The sequence below is a fragment of the Narcine bancroftii genome, chromosome 10 (genome assembly GCF_036971445.1).
Source record: "Narcine bancroftii isolate sNarBan1 chromosome 10, sNarBan1.hap1, whole genome shotgun sequence".
NCBI lineage: Eukaryota > Metazoa > Chordata > Chondrichthyes > Torpediniformes > Narcinidae > Narcine > Narcine bancroftii.
Genome location: NC_091478.1, coordinates 75,619,562 through 75,636,604, shown reverse-complemented (window position 1 = coordinate 75,636,604; position 17,043 = coordinate 75,619,562). Strand labels below are relative to the sequence as shown.

The following is a 17,043-nucleotide window of genomic DNA, read 5'->3' as shown; positions in this document are numbered from 1 at the left end:
AAACAATCTGTCTGATACCAGATAAATGGTAGATCTGATGGATGGATGAGAAAGACCATGGACAGAATCAAAAATGTGATGTCTCCACGAAGCTGGAACAACTGGCCATGGATGTCCTGTTAACACGTTGCAAAAGAGCAGCTAGCCATCGACATCGATTGGCACATCCTTCCATTGTAGGTTGGTTACCGAGGTGCGATATAACTCCATCTCACCTCCTTGAGCTTGGGCAGTGGCAAGAGCCACATAGTCAATGTCGTGGTCCATAGCTGATACCTTGAGCACAACTGAGCGGGAAATTGCATCAGTCTCTACATTTTCTTTTCCAGAAATGTGCGTTGTTTTGGTAGAGAATTCCGAAATGAAGGATGCCCCAGAAATTCTATGGACTGTTGTCCAAAAACACATTTATTTGGGTTGATGGGCAGTCCAAATTCTTGCAGATGTCCAAAGAGTGTACGCAGATGTTCTATGTGCTCTTCTTTAGTTTTGCTGATGACTAATATGTTGTTTAGTTAAATGAAGACATTGGCCATGCCATGCTTTATTCATCCATAACTCACTGAAAGGTCTGAGCTGCTTTTTTTTTTAACCCAAAAGGCTTACGTAAAAATTCATACAGTCCGAAAAGAGTAATCTGTTTTAGGGATGTCGTCTGGTTCCACTAGCACCTGGTGATATCTGCACTCTAAGTCCACTTTTGAAAATATTTTTGTCCCATGCAGATTCACTGAAAAATCTTTAATATGGGGAATAGAGTAGTAATCCGGTATACTGGAGTTGTTGAGCCATCTATAATCTTCATTCGGTCTCCGCCCTCTGGTGCATTTTTGGACTAAATGTAATGGAGATACTCATGGGCTGTAGGACCTGCGAATTATCCCCAGCTCTTCCATTCTGTGGAATTCTTGTTTAGCTAATTTCAGTTTCTCTGGAGGCAAGTGATGTGCCTTAGCATAAATAGGAAGACCCTTGGTAGAAATATGATGAGTTTCGCCATGTTTTGCGGTGGGGGTCAAAAATTGCGTTGTAATTTCGGGAAACTTCTACAAGTCTGGAGAACTTATCAACAGTCTTACGCAGGGCTTGAAGGCATAGCGCAGTAACATGCAATTCTGCCAGGAAAATAGTTTAAAAGGTGGTACTATTCACCAGTTGACTCCCTTTTAAATCCACAATGAACGAATGAGCTCAAAGAAAATTGGCCTCAACTCGTGGTGACATTGCTGCTATAATAAAAGGTCCAGTGTAAATGTTCCACTCGAACTGAACATTCATCTTTTTGGTGCCATATGTGGGTATGTTGGAACTATTGACCGCAGAAAGTTGGAGGTTAGGGGTAGGATAACGTGTAACGAAACCAGTTGGTGGAAAAACAGTAGCTTCTGATCCTGTGTCCACCAAAAATTTACTTTGGGATAGCTGATCCAAAACATATACAAGGCTCGTAGATTTTCAGACAACCGTCGCAGCCATTAATGACGGTTGGCTAGGGTGTTTCCCAAGAATACACAGGGTGGCAGGCACCTACGTGCATTGCTGGTGGTAAAAACACCTGATAGAAGTGTTAACAGGCTGTCTGCCTGACTTGAGATGTTGCTTCATTATAGGAGCTGGTGAATTGAGAACTGGGAAGTAGTGTCAACAATGGAGGGGCTGTGTGCAGACAGCTGTGATGCAGTGACATTGTCCAAAGACCTTTTGGCGTGTTTTTTTTTGCCATCCACAGGATGTCTGCCTCTGCAGCTACTGCCCTGGGATCTTTGAAAGAACTCTATGATAATATGAGTCTAATGTCTTCTGGGATCCTCTCCAGGAAGAGCTGTTTGAATAACTTATCTGGCTGTTGGCTGGATGCCAGGCAGAGCATGTCGTCCATTAGTTCGGATTGGGCATGGTCACCCACCTCCTCCATGTCTCTGCGGGACATGCCGTAAATTTTCTGCAGAAGTGCTTTCAGAGTGTGCTCTTCAGGCTTCGGTGGAATGTGCAGGACTTCACCAACTTGCTTGGCAGTGGCTTGGTCCAAGGCACTGACGAGGTGATAATAGCGACTCCCATCCACCTTGACCTTCCTAAGGTGAATTTGTGCCTCAGCCTGTTGAAACCACAGCTTTTGTTTCGCTGTTCAGCAGGATGTTAGCTTTACAGCAACAGTGGTAGTATCCATATGGTCCAAAAGCTCGTTTTGGACCCGTTGGGGTCACCAATGGTAGCTACTGAAAACGCACTGGTGGCTGACTGGGAAATAATGACACACAAAGTTGCAGGTAAATCAGAACTCCTTTACTCGAGTCATGCATGTATTCTTTTTAAAACACTGACCTACACGCACCACGTTATGATGTCCCATGCCGGTTCACTTGACTTCTGGGAGTTGTAGTCTATCTACAAGCGCGGCTACACGAGTAAAATATCTGAACGTTGGCGTATCCTTTATACAAACTCTTGGATAAACTTTGAATTTTCTTACTACATGCTTAAATTTAAGTTAAATTTCTCGTATTACTTTACAGTTCAAAATAATGCTCTTTGCATTAAAGTAAACCTGATTGCATCTCATCCAGTAGAAAATAACAGGATACTTCTCTCTCTTTGTATTCAGAGGTTTGGAATTAATTCTAAACTATAGTCAATTCAATGTATTAGGCTTAATAATTGTTTTTCAAATGTTTTAAATATATTTGTAAAATATTATTCAATGCTTTACATTATTATTGAAACAAGTTGAAAGCTATTTTTATAATTCCTTTCTGCCATTATACATCAAAATGTTGGATAACAATTGTCTACAGGAAAGTGTATTAATTTAGTGTCTTTGATGTCACTTTCAGGGTGCTATAAAGTACTGTATAGCCAGTAAAGTTCTTTGTAGTCTCTGTGGTAGGAACACCTGAGTGGCCGAAGGTGACTAATGGTGTTCCACAGGGGCTTGTTTTAGGTTCACTACTTTTCACATTGTATGTAAATGATTTAGATGACAGAATTGTTAGCTTTGTGGCCAAATTTGCAAATGATGTAAAGATAGGTGGAAGGACAAATAGTATTGAAGAAGCAGGGAGTCTGCAGAGGGACTTGAATACAATAATTGTCCATCTGACAAAGCAAACAAGGTCTCTTTGATAATGTTTCATTGCACTGAAGACACCACTTACACCAAGCTACTTGTTTGTATTCCACAGGAGTGTAGACCTGAATTTTTGATTATTATAATCCTTTATAAATGTTTTTGTATGAAGCATTGAGACAATCAATATGATACAGAGTAGCTACATAACATTGAATGTGTTTCATATTTCTTCACAGGACAGAATTCCTAACTCAATCCATATTGTTTTGCTACTAGTTGAAAGAGACCTTGCATTCCGTTTTGAGAAACCAGCATCCATCCAGGTATAAATATTATTAAGCATGTCCATCTATAAATAACCTTTTGATTTAATTTGATTTACACTCCAAAGTAAAATGCATCCATAATTATGTGTCAACCCTAGAGCAAATCGTATTGTGTAGTGTGGGGTGAAAAGAGGAATCTTGGAATGCAGTCGATTAAAATGAGCAGGACAGATTAATGAGATGATTAAAAAAATGTCATACAGAATGTGTTCTTTTATTATCCAAGATGCAGAAGATGCGACCAGGGATTTCTTGCTAGAGTTGTATACAATACTAGCTTCCTTTGGAACAGAGGAAACTAAATTGAAGACTATAATATTATGATAGGCATAGATAGAATAAAGCAGGAGTACCTATTTCACCTGGTAAAGAGGTCCTAAACCAGGGGAGCAAATAATTGATACAAATTTTAGAGAGAATTTTTTTCCATGCTAGAGCCAGAAACCTTCAATACACATAAAAAATAGTTAATCATGTGTGTACCTGTACTGACAATAACCACACCAGCAGTGCGAGTATAAGACAGCTTTAATAAACTAATATGTACACGAAGAGGCCTTTGTCTCTCTGCAAGACAAACCTGGAAGGCTAGACTGTAGCTCTGGACTGCTTTATATACAAGGATGACCCCTGGTGACCTAGAGGTGTAATTACATCTCACCACAGTACCAACTAAATTGGCGTGCTGTGTGCTAAATTTTCTGTTCTATGACAGTAAGGTTAAAAACATATTTTGTCCCCTGTTTAACTCATCAATAGTTTGAATTCAAGGGTTTATTTAAAGGGGAAATGCATATATTTGGGGGTGTGGGGGGGGGGGGAATAAAAGATTTCATATTATTTGTATTAAAAAAAATGTTAAATCATCAATCTTTAATATTGAGAAATTCTATTAAGGCCCTAATCTTTTCCTGAGAAATGCAATGATTCGGTTTCTATAACATGAATTGCTTTCTTTTCAAAGTTAAAAAGGGCTGCTAATATACTGTGGCCTGCTTAATTAACTTCTCTCCACTCCCCAAATTTGGTGATAAAACGTTTACAATCTGTGTGCACTTCTTTATTCTCTGCTGACAAAGAAATCAGAGCACAGTAAGACTCCATTCATCTGACATCCCAGACTAGCAGGTTTTCCTGACTATTGAATCTTCTTTCCATTAAAACCCTAGCACATTTATAATTTTTAAAAAAGTTGTTAATGGCATAATAAACCTTCCAGTGAGCCAAGTAATTTTAAAGGGTGTTCATGAACCAGGACCCTGGTGGGTTGGAAATTCAAGATCCAGAATCCAACTGAATTGAAATGGAGCATGGGAATCAAAGTAGATGAGTTGAAATTGAGCAGGGGAAATCTTATCTGTCCACTACTTTTTATAGGATCATCACAACTCTAATTGCTGAATGTGTAAGTAGGTCGTCAGGTTCCTGACACTCCCCCATCACCCCACCCCCATATCAGCTCCAGGCACTTCTTCTCCTGTCATTCACTCCTGCAGCTTCCCACGAAGCTCTTCCTTGGACATAGGAAGGCTAAAGAAGTTGAAAACAGAGAGTGAAAGGGAAATAATCAAATTAACCGATGGATTGAGACTGACATATTAAATATTTGCTTCTAAGCGTTGATTAGGGAAAGCCCCTAGCAGACAAATTAACATCTTGAAAATCCTCTAAGCCATATATCTTCAGTACAAAAATCCACATCAATAGCCAAACCCCAAATATCTGTCATCCAGGCAGGCACCACAAAAATTCTCTTAAATCAATCACTATGGCATGAAACCTGTCCACAAGCGCTTGCTTCTCATGCAATATCCCTCCTCAATCTCTTAAATCAATCACTATGGCATGAAACCTGTCCACAAGCGCTTGCTTCTCATGCAATATCCCTCCTGCACCACAATGATTGATAAACAAAATACTAAAAACAATTGTATCAAGCATTTCACGAAACAACGCAACATCATTTCACTGTAATTTAACATATCTGGAATGTCCCAAATTTTATACTAAAATTATTTTGTAAATTCTAATTCTATTTAAGTATACCTCATTCTTTTCTGTCAAGGTCTTTTTTTTACATATATATAAAATGAGATCAGAATTAATGATTACTCTTTTGTGTTAACAAACTCCCACACCACCATATAAATGGATACTTAAAAATGGTTAATCCTTTTTCACCTTTGTGGATTAACTTTTTTGCAATATTCCCTGAGCTTTGGCATAGCTATAGACAAGGATAAATGCAGACCAAATGGTAAAGTGTTTAATTGGGGGACAGGTTAATTACGATGGGATGAGGCAGGAACTAAGGAGAGTAAATTGGGAACATATATTCTCAGGCGAAAGCACAGAAATAATGTGGAAGATGACCATTTGCGCAGGGTTTGGGATAGGTTTCTCCCACTGAGACAAGGAAAAGTTGGGAGGAAAAGGGAACTGTGGTTGACCAAAGAGGTGAAACAGTGAGTTAAGAGGAAGAAAGAAGCATACATTAGGTTGAGGGAACAAAAAAATTGGAAGGTCTTGTGGTGATTCACCACTAGCCTACTGGGGCGATCTCTGTAGCTGCAGGGAGATCATTGGACGACAGACCACACCTGGCCGGCTGTCAATCAGCCGACCTGAATAGACCTAATTCCACCCAGCCAGCTGTCAATCAACCGCCCGGGATATGATCCTGAGCCAGCCCCTCCCGAACCAGTCACTCGAGAGCCATCAATACAGCTACCACTGTATCAGAGACTTTTAACTGAATAAAGCCTGTTGTACAGTCTTTCTCGAGTTTTGTGTCTGCTTCCTGCTGCTGCAGTGCGTCACAGGCCTTAGGAAGGAATGAACTTAAGAAAGGACTTGAGAGAGCTAAAAGGGGGCATGAGAAGGTATTGGCATATAGGATTAAGGAAAACCCTAAGGGGTTTTATGCGTATGTGAAGAACAGGAGGCTGACGAGAGTAAAGGTAGGGATGTGTAAGGATAATGTGCCTAGAGATGGACCAGGTTGAGGAGCTCCTAAATGACTACTTTGCTTCAGTATTCACCAGAGAAAAGGACCATCATCAAGGGGAGGTCAGAAAAGAACAAGCTTATGTGCTGGACCATGTTGAGGTGAAGAAAGAGGAAATGCTGTATATTCTTAAAAATATTAGGATTGATAAGTCCCTTAGAATGGATGAAATACACCTCAAGTTGCTGTGGGGAGGGAAGAGGTTGCTGGGGCATTTGACAATGATCTTTGCGTCCTCCTTGGCCACGGGAGGTGCCAGAAGATTGGAGAATGATAAATGTGGTTCTTTTGTTTAAAAAATGTAATAGGAAGAACCTTGGGAATTCTAGACCTCTGAGTCTTATATTAGTGGTAGGCAAATGATTGGAGAGGATTCTTAAAGTCAGAATTTAAGAGCATTTAGAGAAGTAAAGTCTTCTCAGGGACAGTCAGCATGGTTTTGTGAAGGGAAGGTTATGCCTCATGAACCTAATTGAATTTTTTGAGGAGGTAACAAAAGAGATTGATGAGGGTAGGGGGTGTAGATGTGGTGTATAAGGATTTTAGTAAGGCATTTGATAAGTTCCCCTATTGGTGACGTTCAGAAAGTCATGAGGCATGGAATCCATGGAACCTTGGCTGTGTGGATTCAGAATTGGCTTGCTCGTAGAAAGCAGAGATGGTAGTAAATGGAAGGTGTTCTGCCTAGAGGACAGTGACCAATGGAGTTCTGCAGTGATCTGTTTTGGGACCCTTGGTCTTTGATTGTTATTAATAACCTGGTTTGGAAGTAGATGGATGGGTCAAAGTTTGTGGATAATACGAAGGTTGGAGGTTTTACATTTTTAAAATTTAAATCTTTAAATTTTAAAATTTTAATTTAGACATACAGGATGGTAACAGGCCCTTTCATCCCACAAGTCTGTGCTGCTCAGTACACCCAATTAAACTACACCCCCCCCCCCCCCAGAACATTTTGAACAGTGGGAGGAAACCTAAGCCCCTGGGGAATACCGACAAACACGGAGATTGTACAAATTCTTTACGGACAGTGCTGGAGTCGAAGCCTGGTCCCGATCGCTGGCACTGTAAAAGTGCTGAGCTAACTACTACATCAACCTTTCAACCTGAAGGTCCCTCTGTGGTTCCACACTGTTAAGTATCTACCATTGTGTTGTGGATACTATTGTAAGTTACAACAGGATATAGATAGGATGCAGAGTTGGGTGGAAAAGTGGCAGATGGAGTTCAATCTGAATAAGTCTGAGGTGATGCATTTTGGAAGGTCAAACTTGAAGGCTGAGTACATGGTCAATGATAGGATACTTAACAATGTGTGACAACAGAGGGACCTTAGGTTCCAAATCCATAGATCTCTCAAAGTGACCGTGCAGGTTAATAGGTCAGATAAGAAGGCCTATGGTACTCTGGGTTTCATTAGTCGAGGGATTAAGTTCAGGAGTCATAAAGTAATGTTGCAGCTCTATGAATCTTTGATGAGACCACACTTAGAATATTGTGTTTAGTTCTGATCACTTCATTACAGGAAAGATGTGGAAACTATGGAGAAGGTGCAGAAGAGATTTACCAGGATGTTGCCTGGATTGGAAAATATGTTGTATGGCAGATCTAAGGCTTTTCTCTTTGGAATGAAGAAGGATGAGAGGTGACTTAATAGATGTCTACAAGATTATGAGAGCCGTAGATAAAGTAGACAGCCAAAACCTTTTATACTAGGCCAGGAAAGAAAAATAGAGGGTTATGAGGCAGGGAGGGGTTTTGGGTTTTTTTTGGTAGGTCTATATAGGTCAACACAACATTGTGGGCCGAAGGGTCTGTACTGTGCTATAATATTCTGTTTGTTCAAAAAATTTGCTTGTCGCCTGAAGCCATTGATATTAACTAAAAAATTGTCATTTTTGTTTGTGTCCTTCATTAATCGTGTATTCTCACTTCTTTTCCCCTTGTGTGGACGATACCAGACCTTCCCTCAATCCACCCATTAGCTAGTAACATACAAAATGAGAATCCACAGCATTACTCATATATTTGAAACGTGCTCTTAAACACCAAACTATTATATTGTCTTGTGAGCTTCACTTTAATAGTTCTAAACAAGATAAGTACTATGTTTCAACTCTACAAATTGTGCTGTTAAAACTCTTCTAGCAAATCATGTTAAAAATAATTCAAAAGAACATAGCAAATGCATTCAAATGAAGCATTGGATAATGACTTAAAATTACTATATTTACAGAAAACCTCCATTAATCCACTATTCCAACAATTTAGATATTCCAATGGTTCGGCAACTGGCTCATCAGGTCATAGTTGCTATCTCATTATGCTCACTGGAGTTTCTCTTTAAATCAGTGGAATTAAGTCAGTCATAAAATTTAGGAATCACACACATGGTTTTGGGACAGTTTCTTCCTGATCTGGAACTTGATCAATATAAGCATTAAGTTGAATAAACAGTGGAATTTAAGATCTAAGTACTAGGGGCAGCATGGTTGGTGCAGCAGTTAGCGCAAATCCTTTACAGCACCAACGATCAGGACCTGGGTTAAAATCCCGTGCTGTCTGTAAGGAGTTTTTATGTTCTACCCGTGTCTGGGTGGGTTTTCCCCCACCAGTTTCCTCCCACCATTTGAAACCTACCAGGGTTGTAGATTAATTGAGTGTAATTGGGCGGCATGGGCTCTTGGGCCAAAATGGCCTGTTACCACACTGTATGTCTAAATTTTAAAAAAATTAAATTTTAATTTTAAAAATGTAAATACTTTTAGGTTTACTTATCTTATTCACACAAACACAACAATTTTAATATGGGTTGATTGGCGTCTTAAGATTCAAGGTTCCTTTATTGTCATATACATAGAGCAAAGTTTGTTTACTATTGTTTTCTTGAAAAGGCTCACAGGTGTCACTCGCCCAGCACCCCTACCAAGAAGAGAAAGAAAAGTAAAAGAGAGTCCATTTAGAGGCATTGAATCTCCTCTGGTGACACTGTCTCCTGGGCTCCCATAACCGTAGCTACATGGCCTCCCATCTCGTTCAGCAGTGAACCAGAATTCCAAGCACCCAAGTCACCCTTATTTGCACTGGTTCTGAAGTCCCCAATGCGATATGGAAGCTTCTCAGTACATAAGGCCCTTCGGGAACCCTGAGCTCTAATAGCACCCTCACAAATCCTGGTCCCAGTACTTGGTTCGCATGAGTCACTCTCCAACAGCATACATTCCTTTGTGATGCCTTCAGCCACCGAGACCTGCGCTGGTCCTTGGATGTGCTCTCCTGACTGCAAGGTCTTCTCCCAGGTCTTTCTCGCGGCGCAATAGATGTTCTTCCACTCTGGTGTCCTGCACTGGTCTGCTGCTCCCCTGGAACCCGCAACCCTCATGGTCTGACCTGTCAACCATGGGTGCCACCATCTTGGGCATGGACCTCTGATGGTTCTCTGATGTAATAAAAATGTGATCAGCCTGTTCTATAGGGGGTTTAAGCATCTACAGGGCTTTTGGGTATAACAACCAAGGAGTAGAGCACTGGAGGACTGACCTCTGCTTCTCCAGTGTTCACATAAGTGGTAGAGTTATCCTTGGCGCAGTTGCAGCAGCACCACCATCTGGTGTAGTGGGTGAACTTCAAATTTAACAATCTTTAGGGTCATTTCTATCAATTACACGATTAGAATTGTCTAGCTACTTTCAGTTGTGTTGCTAAATGAAATCTCAAATATTTTGTTTGCAGCTTGAACTACTTACTTCATTGAAGTCACTACACAAATTCATTGAAAGCAATCAGCTGACACCAGAGTTTGATGGAACTTTCCCCTACAGTCACAGTAACTGGATGTGCTTTCGCATGGTGAGTCCCTGTTGAATACATTATTTGATGCAAGTTAGATACTGGATCCAAAACGCTAAAAGAGGTCAGAATATGATATGTACAAAGCAGGAACTGCCAAGATGAGAGAAAAGAACAGTTGTCTGCTGTTTAGCACATAAATAATCAGTGCTGTCTGGTCATTGCTGATAGTTGAGCAAAGAAGAAAGAGTAAAATAAATGTTTCATTCAAATTAAGATAATTACAAAAGAATAAACTGCAATTTAAGTTTTTAATATACAACTGTTGTGTAGGTAGGGAAAAATACGGTGGATTCAAAGAATAGCAGGTCTGGACGCAGGCTGAATACAGAAATAATCTTTATTGAAACATCCGTAAGGGGATCGCAACAGGGCTAACAGATGCAAGTACTCTCAGTCACCACAACCCACGCAACTTGTCACATTGGACTTAACGCTACTACAAGCACAGTACAACCCAGTCAGTTCAGACTTATACTACTGCAAGCTAGCAACTGCATATAGAGACTTACCACAGCCAAGGATTATAATACACATTGAACAATTCTTTACAAATATGATCAGATTAGCATTCTAGTGATTTTTTTTTAAACTACAAAATGGATATTAAGGCAGAATTATTGATAATTAACAAACATTATTTCTCGTTATGCTCACTTAATTTGGTAGCATTTTTGTGGGAACTTGTGGAAACACCTGACAGTATTCTCTGTAGTAGGGCATAGTGCATCTCAAGGAGCATAATGTAGTGTTTTCCAAAAGTAAGTTGAAAAATTCTTAATGCTTCCCAACGTATGGGGGAAAAGATTAAATATTAACAAGCCATAATATACTTTAAACATTCTTGAAACGATTTTAGAATATTTTTATTGCAGTAATCTATGAGAAAGTTTTTTAATGTTATCCACAATAATTTGAAACTCTTGCTGTTCCAATTCTAATCATACTAAAGGAATAATAATCAGTGCATTTCCAAGGACCTGCCACAGAATTCTTTTGTGAGTTTTGAACTTTCCTGCCGGTGGTTCAGAGCTCAACCTGCTGGTCAGCTGTGAACTACTGGTAACAACTTGCCAATTTCTGTATTGCTATACCTTTGACAGGATCCTGATTTTGGAAATGTGATTAAAAATTATTACATAGTGTCTTAAGCAGTGGTTCTCAACCTTTTTCTTTCCACTTACATATCACTTTAAGTAATCCCTATGCCATAGACACTCTGTGATTAGTAAGGGATTACTTAAGGTGGTATGTGGGTGGGAAAAAAAGTTGGAAAATCAGTGTTTTAATCATACCTAATTGACTCGTTTATCTGCATGGTTTCATAAATTCAAAGGAAATGAGCCAATGACAATTTTTCTCAAGCAAAATATTTCCGTAACAGTTGGGTTTAGAGCAGTGGTTCTCAACCTTTTTTTTCCATTCACGTATCGCCTTAAGCAATCCCTTACTAATCACAGAGCACCGATGGCATAGGGAATACTTAAAGTGGTATGTGAGTGGAAAGAAAAGGATTGAGAATCATGTCTAAAATTTTCCTTCAAAGAGAACATAAATTTTGTGGATTAATTTTTATAATTGGAATCCCTGGTGGAAAACTTGATTTTGTTACATGTTCCATACAAGTTCTGTGATAAAATATTTGATAATATGTGATAAAGATTTTCACTAATCTTGTACATTTCTAACGCATTCACAGCATGATCTGAATTGAGAAACATTTTAGTCCAAGCATTTTGTGATATGCATTTACCTGCTGTTAGGTCTGCTTTGTTCAAGAATGAGTGAGTCAGACACCAGACTGAGTCGAAATCAAGGTTCTTTATTACCTGATTGTAATACTTACAACTAACAGTGTTAGTTGGAGAAGGCGCATTCTCCTGATATCAGCAAGTGGTGTTTTTTTATACCTCAGGACACATACTCAGTAAGTTATCATACCATTACACTGTCCAATGAATAAGCTGTTGCTACCCTTCACTGTTAGTCTGCTGCTCATCAGCTTGTTAGTGCCAAGCTTATCTTGAGTGTACAAGGTCACATCTGCATTCTGTTACTCCTTAGTACTGGGTGACTCCTTCTCTGGTCCCATCTCATGATGTTTTTACCTTACACTGCACAGTTTTAAGCTCTCAAACTTCCACAAATTTGGAAGTCACTTGTTTAATCTGACATGCACTGACCAGGATATTGATTAGAATGTTGCTACCTCTATGTTTATGCACATGATTTAAGTATGCTAAGCGTCATAGCAGATGTGAAACTTCATATGACACAGAATTGACAATAGCATTGCTAAGTTAGAAATGTGTGTTCTGAAGCATATTGGGGGAGAAAAGCATTCATGCTCAAGTTCACATTTAGAACACACCAACTTGTACTCTGACTGGTGTTTTTGTTGGTAATTGATGGAAATTGTTTAGTAATGGAAGCTAGGACATTGGGCTGAAAGTCTGTTCTGACTGGACTCGAATGTTGATATTTATCAGACAACATATTCTACGCTGAAGAGAATATGTTCCTTACTTGAAAAAAATCCAAGTTTGTAGCCAGCATCTCCCATGTTCCCCAGCATTTTGCATAATCCTCTTTACCAATCATTTCATGTCCATTGGCTTCCTTCTGCATGTAAGTAAAATTATAATTGGATTTGTCATTGTGTCGCACAGCTATGAGGTACAGAAACAGGCAATTTCCTTTCCAATGCTATTAAAATTAGCCTTGCTCCAATTTAGGATGTTTAAATTCAAGTTTAAGTTTATTATCATTCAGTTGTATAAGTACAACTTGACGAAACAGCATTCTTTGTTCCTCAGTGTAAAAACATGCAAGTACATATATTGACATAGCAAACATCTTTATAAGCGATTTATATTTAATGCATATATAAAAATAAATAAATATTGTTAAATTAAAAAGTAGCGTTTCAGACGGTTTGTATGAGGAGCTCTTCAGTTGTTTGGCATTCTCACTGCCCATGGGAAGAAGCTGTTTCTCAGCCTGATGGTTCTGGGTCTGATGCTTCTGTATCTCTTTCCCAATGGGAGTAGCTGAAAGATGTGTACAGGATTCAAGGGGTCCTCAATAATTTTGCTTGCCTCTTCAGAAAACGATCCTGGTAGATCACGTTTATTGGAGGGGGGGTGGGGGGGTAGGGAGTCCCCCACGATCTTGTGGTCCTATTGATTGACCTCCAATCCACCTCTCTGATGTAATCGTACCACACTATGTTGCAGCCAGCCAGAACGCTCTCGATAGAGCTCCTACATAAAGTTGACAGGAAGGTGGCCAGAAGCCTTGCCTCCTTAAGTCTTCTCAGAAAATGCAGTGTCTGTTGCACCTTCCTGACAAGTGAGGAGAAATGTGTCCATGATAGGTCTTTAGTTAAGTGGACTCCAAGGAACTTGGTGCTCTCCACTCTTTTCACTACAGAGTTGTTGATATGTAGTGGAGGTTAGTCATTCCTGGTCTTCCTGAAGTCCATGATCATCTCCTTCACTTTGCCCACGTTGAGACTTCAGTTGTTACTCTCACACCATATCAGGATATTTTCTATCTCTTCTCTGTCGTGAGACTCATTGTTGTTGCTGATAAGGTCAAGTACTGTCTTGATGACTTTTGGAGCTAGATTTGACAATGCATTCATGGGTCAGTATCATGAACAGGAGTCGGCTGAGCACACAGGTGTGAGGTGCGGCAATGCTCGGCATGGTGGTGCATTTGCAATAAAGATCCACATTTCATTAGCCTTGTATTACCTGGATGCTAATTTTTTTTGTATTTATGTACTTGGTCTCCATATCCCAATGTATTGCAAAATTTTGTAATACCATAGAATCATTAAGCATTACAGCACAAAAACAGACCCTTCCACCCTTCTAGTCAGTGCTGAACTTTTATTCTGCCTAGTCCCACTGACTTGCACCCACAGCATAGGCCTCCATGCTTCTCCCATCCATGTACCTGTCCAAAATTTAAAAAATATCTGCCAGAGCCCCTACAATTTCTAAACTGGCCTCCCTCAAGGTCTGAGGGAATTCCTTGTCAGGCCCTGGGGATTTATCCACCCTTATTTGTTTTAAGACAGCAAACACTTCCTCCTCTTTAATCTGTATAGTTTCAATGAGCTCACTGCTTGTTTTCCTTGCTTCTGATCTTCAAGAGGACCAAGTTTGTCCCTTACTATTCTTTAGCTCTTAATATACCTATAGAAGCCCTTATAATTTTCTTCACCTTGTCTGCCAAACAACCTCATATCTTTTAGCCCTCATGATTTTCTTAAGTTTTTTTCTTACTTTTTATACCACTTGAATACATGCAGCCCCTGGGTTAAAAATAAGTTTAGTTACTCAGGTCTGCCTTTAATTCGGATTTGAATATAATTAAAAATAGGTACATAGTCCTTATTTAGCATCAGTCAAATGTTTACCCTTATTTGCATATAAAACGTTCCAATACACTAAAATATCTTAAACATAATAATACAGTACATAATAATAAAAGTACAAGCAGTCCTTGGGTTGAAAATGCCCGATTTATGAAAAACTGATACTTACATAATGAGAAGCTGACCAGAAGTAGAATACCGTGAACTTCGGGTTTGAGCGTGGTTATGCTGTAGGATACTCTAGCACGATGTTGCTGTCACCCAGCATCATGAGAGAGTAGCATACCGCATTTTGCAGGAACATTCAAAAGGGGGCAGAGAGTGAATGAGTGGAAGGGAGAGCAAAAGGGAGGAGTGAAGCACTGCCATTGCCCAGAATCATGAGAGAGTAGCCATCTCTCTATCATTTTCTTCTGTGAGTGTTAACTTTTAATCATGATCTTATGACCATTTATAGTTACAGTACAACTCTGATATCCAAAATAGTCGGGACTGGGCCTATGTCAAATAAACATTTTTTATGGATAACTGGTCTTTTTTTTAAAAAAACAGCCCAGAGGCAACAGCAGATCATTTGTAAAAGTGTTTAAACAACAACAAACAACAAGGGAAAGCTTTTTAAGCTTTAAAATGTTTATTATTTCTCACCATAAAATGCTGGCCGCTGCTGATCACTGACACCTCCCCACTGAGGCCCCACTCCTGCCCGGGAGGCCGCTCTCCTTGACGGTACTGGGACAAGGGATTCTTCCAACTGCTTGAAGCTGGGAGACAGTGGCAGAAAGGGAGGTAGAGTTGGAAAGAAGGTCAATAGGGGAATGTAAAGAAGGAATAGAAAGAGAGAGAGGGGAGAGATTTACCTGAATTAGATCATCATTCTAATTTCATGTCAAGAGGATTATTTTTTTCAACCTGTAAGGTCAGTTCAATTCCCAAAATTTTTTTAGATATATGAGGATTTCTGATGTTTCCGATATCCTCATTCATCCAAAACTTTTATAAAAATTTTGGATAAATGAGGATTTCGGAGAATCTGTACTTTTATTATTACACACAGTACTTTATTACCTGTATTATTATGTACTGCATTATTACGTACTGTATTATGTTTAAGATGTTTCAGTGTATTGGGAAGTGTTCTACATGCATATAAATATAAAATATCTACTATATACAAAGATAAACATTTGACTAACTGACACTAAATAAGGACCATGTGTACCTGTTCGGACACGTACAAATTTGAATTAAAGACAGACCGAGCTAACAGAACTAGTTTTTAACCAAAGGGCTGCCTGTAACTACATAAGTTAACACTCACAGGAGAAGATGATGGAGAGATGCCCTCTCTCTCGTGACGCTGGGCAATGGCGGTGCCCCAACCCCGCATCTTCACTCCTTCTGATCTCTCCGCCTGGCTCCTTTGCTTGCTGCCCCCTCCTTCCATCCCTCTCATTCACTCTCCCCTTCAATCCTGCTCGGTCACTCCCTGCTGGGTGGTGGCAGAATCACTTGAGGGTATCCTTCAGCATAACCATGCTAAAACCGGAAGTTCACGGCATTCTACTGTGACAGAGTATATAGTTAGGTTTTTGGGAAATAAATTGGGAAAGGTTTATTAGAGTAGATTACATACAAACATTTTAAAACAAATCTTATTTGAAATACTAATGCTAGATATATCGGCTCCACAGTTTTTGCAATAGCTTTGAAAAATGCTCAAGAGACTTCACTAATGGATTGTTGTTTACAAAAGGCAACCGATAAAAGATCTTGTTGGAGCCGTAGATTATCTGGAAGAGAACTTGTTGATCTATGAGGGTCATGTGGTTTTGCAAGCAGAGAGAGTCAAACAGGCTCTTTCTCACAGAGATAGAGACAGAGATCATTCTACAGTGTTACAGCCAGCAAGAGCAGCTGGAACTGGAACAGGACAAGCTGGCAAGCTTGTGGAAAGCCGCAATTTGGAAGATGGCCTGGTCAAAGCCCTTGTGGTTCATGCAAGAGGAGAGGACTGGCTGTCTAATGTTTCTCTTATTCCAAGTGAACTCTGTGGTGACCTGAAAGAAAGAGGTTATCATCTGGAGGACCTTGAGGGGGCAAGTTTTGTCAGCAAGACACTGGAGTGGCTGATTAAAAAGGAATCAGTTGTGGATGTCATCATACAGCAAATCTCTCTCTGTAAACCAACAAGAACCTTCCTGAGTGGTAACCATTTACCATTCAAGCACCAAAGCCTGGTGAACTTTATAAATATTAAATTCTGTGCACAGTATAAGAATTTCCTGCACCCAGTGAATTTGGAGGAATGAGAAGTGAGATTGGACTGTGAAACAAATAACTTTTCTGAGCTTACACACACGTTACATACACGAGCACTTAGAATTAGAAGGGGGTTAAGTTA

At 39.7% G+C, this 17,043-nt stretch overlaps 1 protein-coding gene across 6 annotated transcripts in view; it reads left to right on the top strand.

The window, feature by feature from the left end:
* plekhg4 (pleckstrin homology domain containing, family G (with RhoGef domain) member 4) overlaps nucleotides 1–17,043 on the top strand; it is a 193,918-nt gene that overhangs the window by 81,652 nt on the left and 95,223 nt on the right. For all 6 annotated transcript variants that reach the window (XM_069901416.1, XM_069901414.1, XM_069901413.1 and 3 more), the window contains 2 exons: nucleotides 3,307–3,393; nucleotides 10,136–10,252. In XM_069901416.1, the coding sequence (XP_069757517.1) occupies nucleotides 3,307–3,393; nucleotides 10,136–10,252 (204 nt within the window). The remainder of the gene's footprint in view (nucleotides 1–3,306; nucleotides 3,394–10,135; nucleotides 10,253–17,043) is intronic.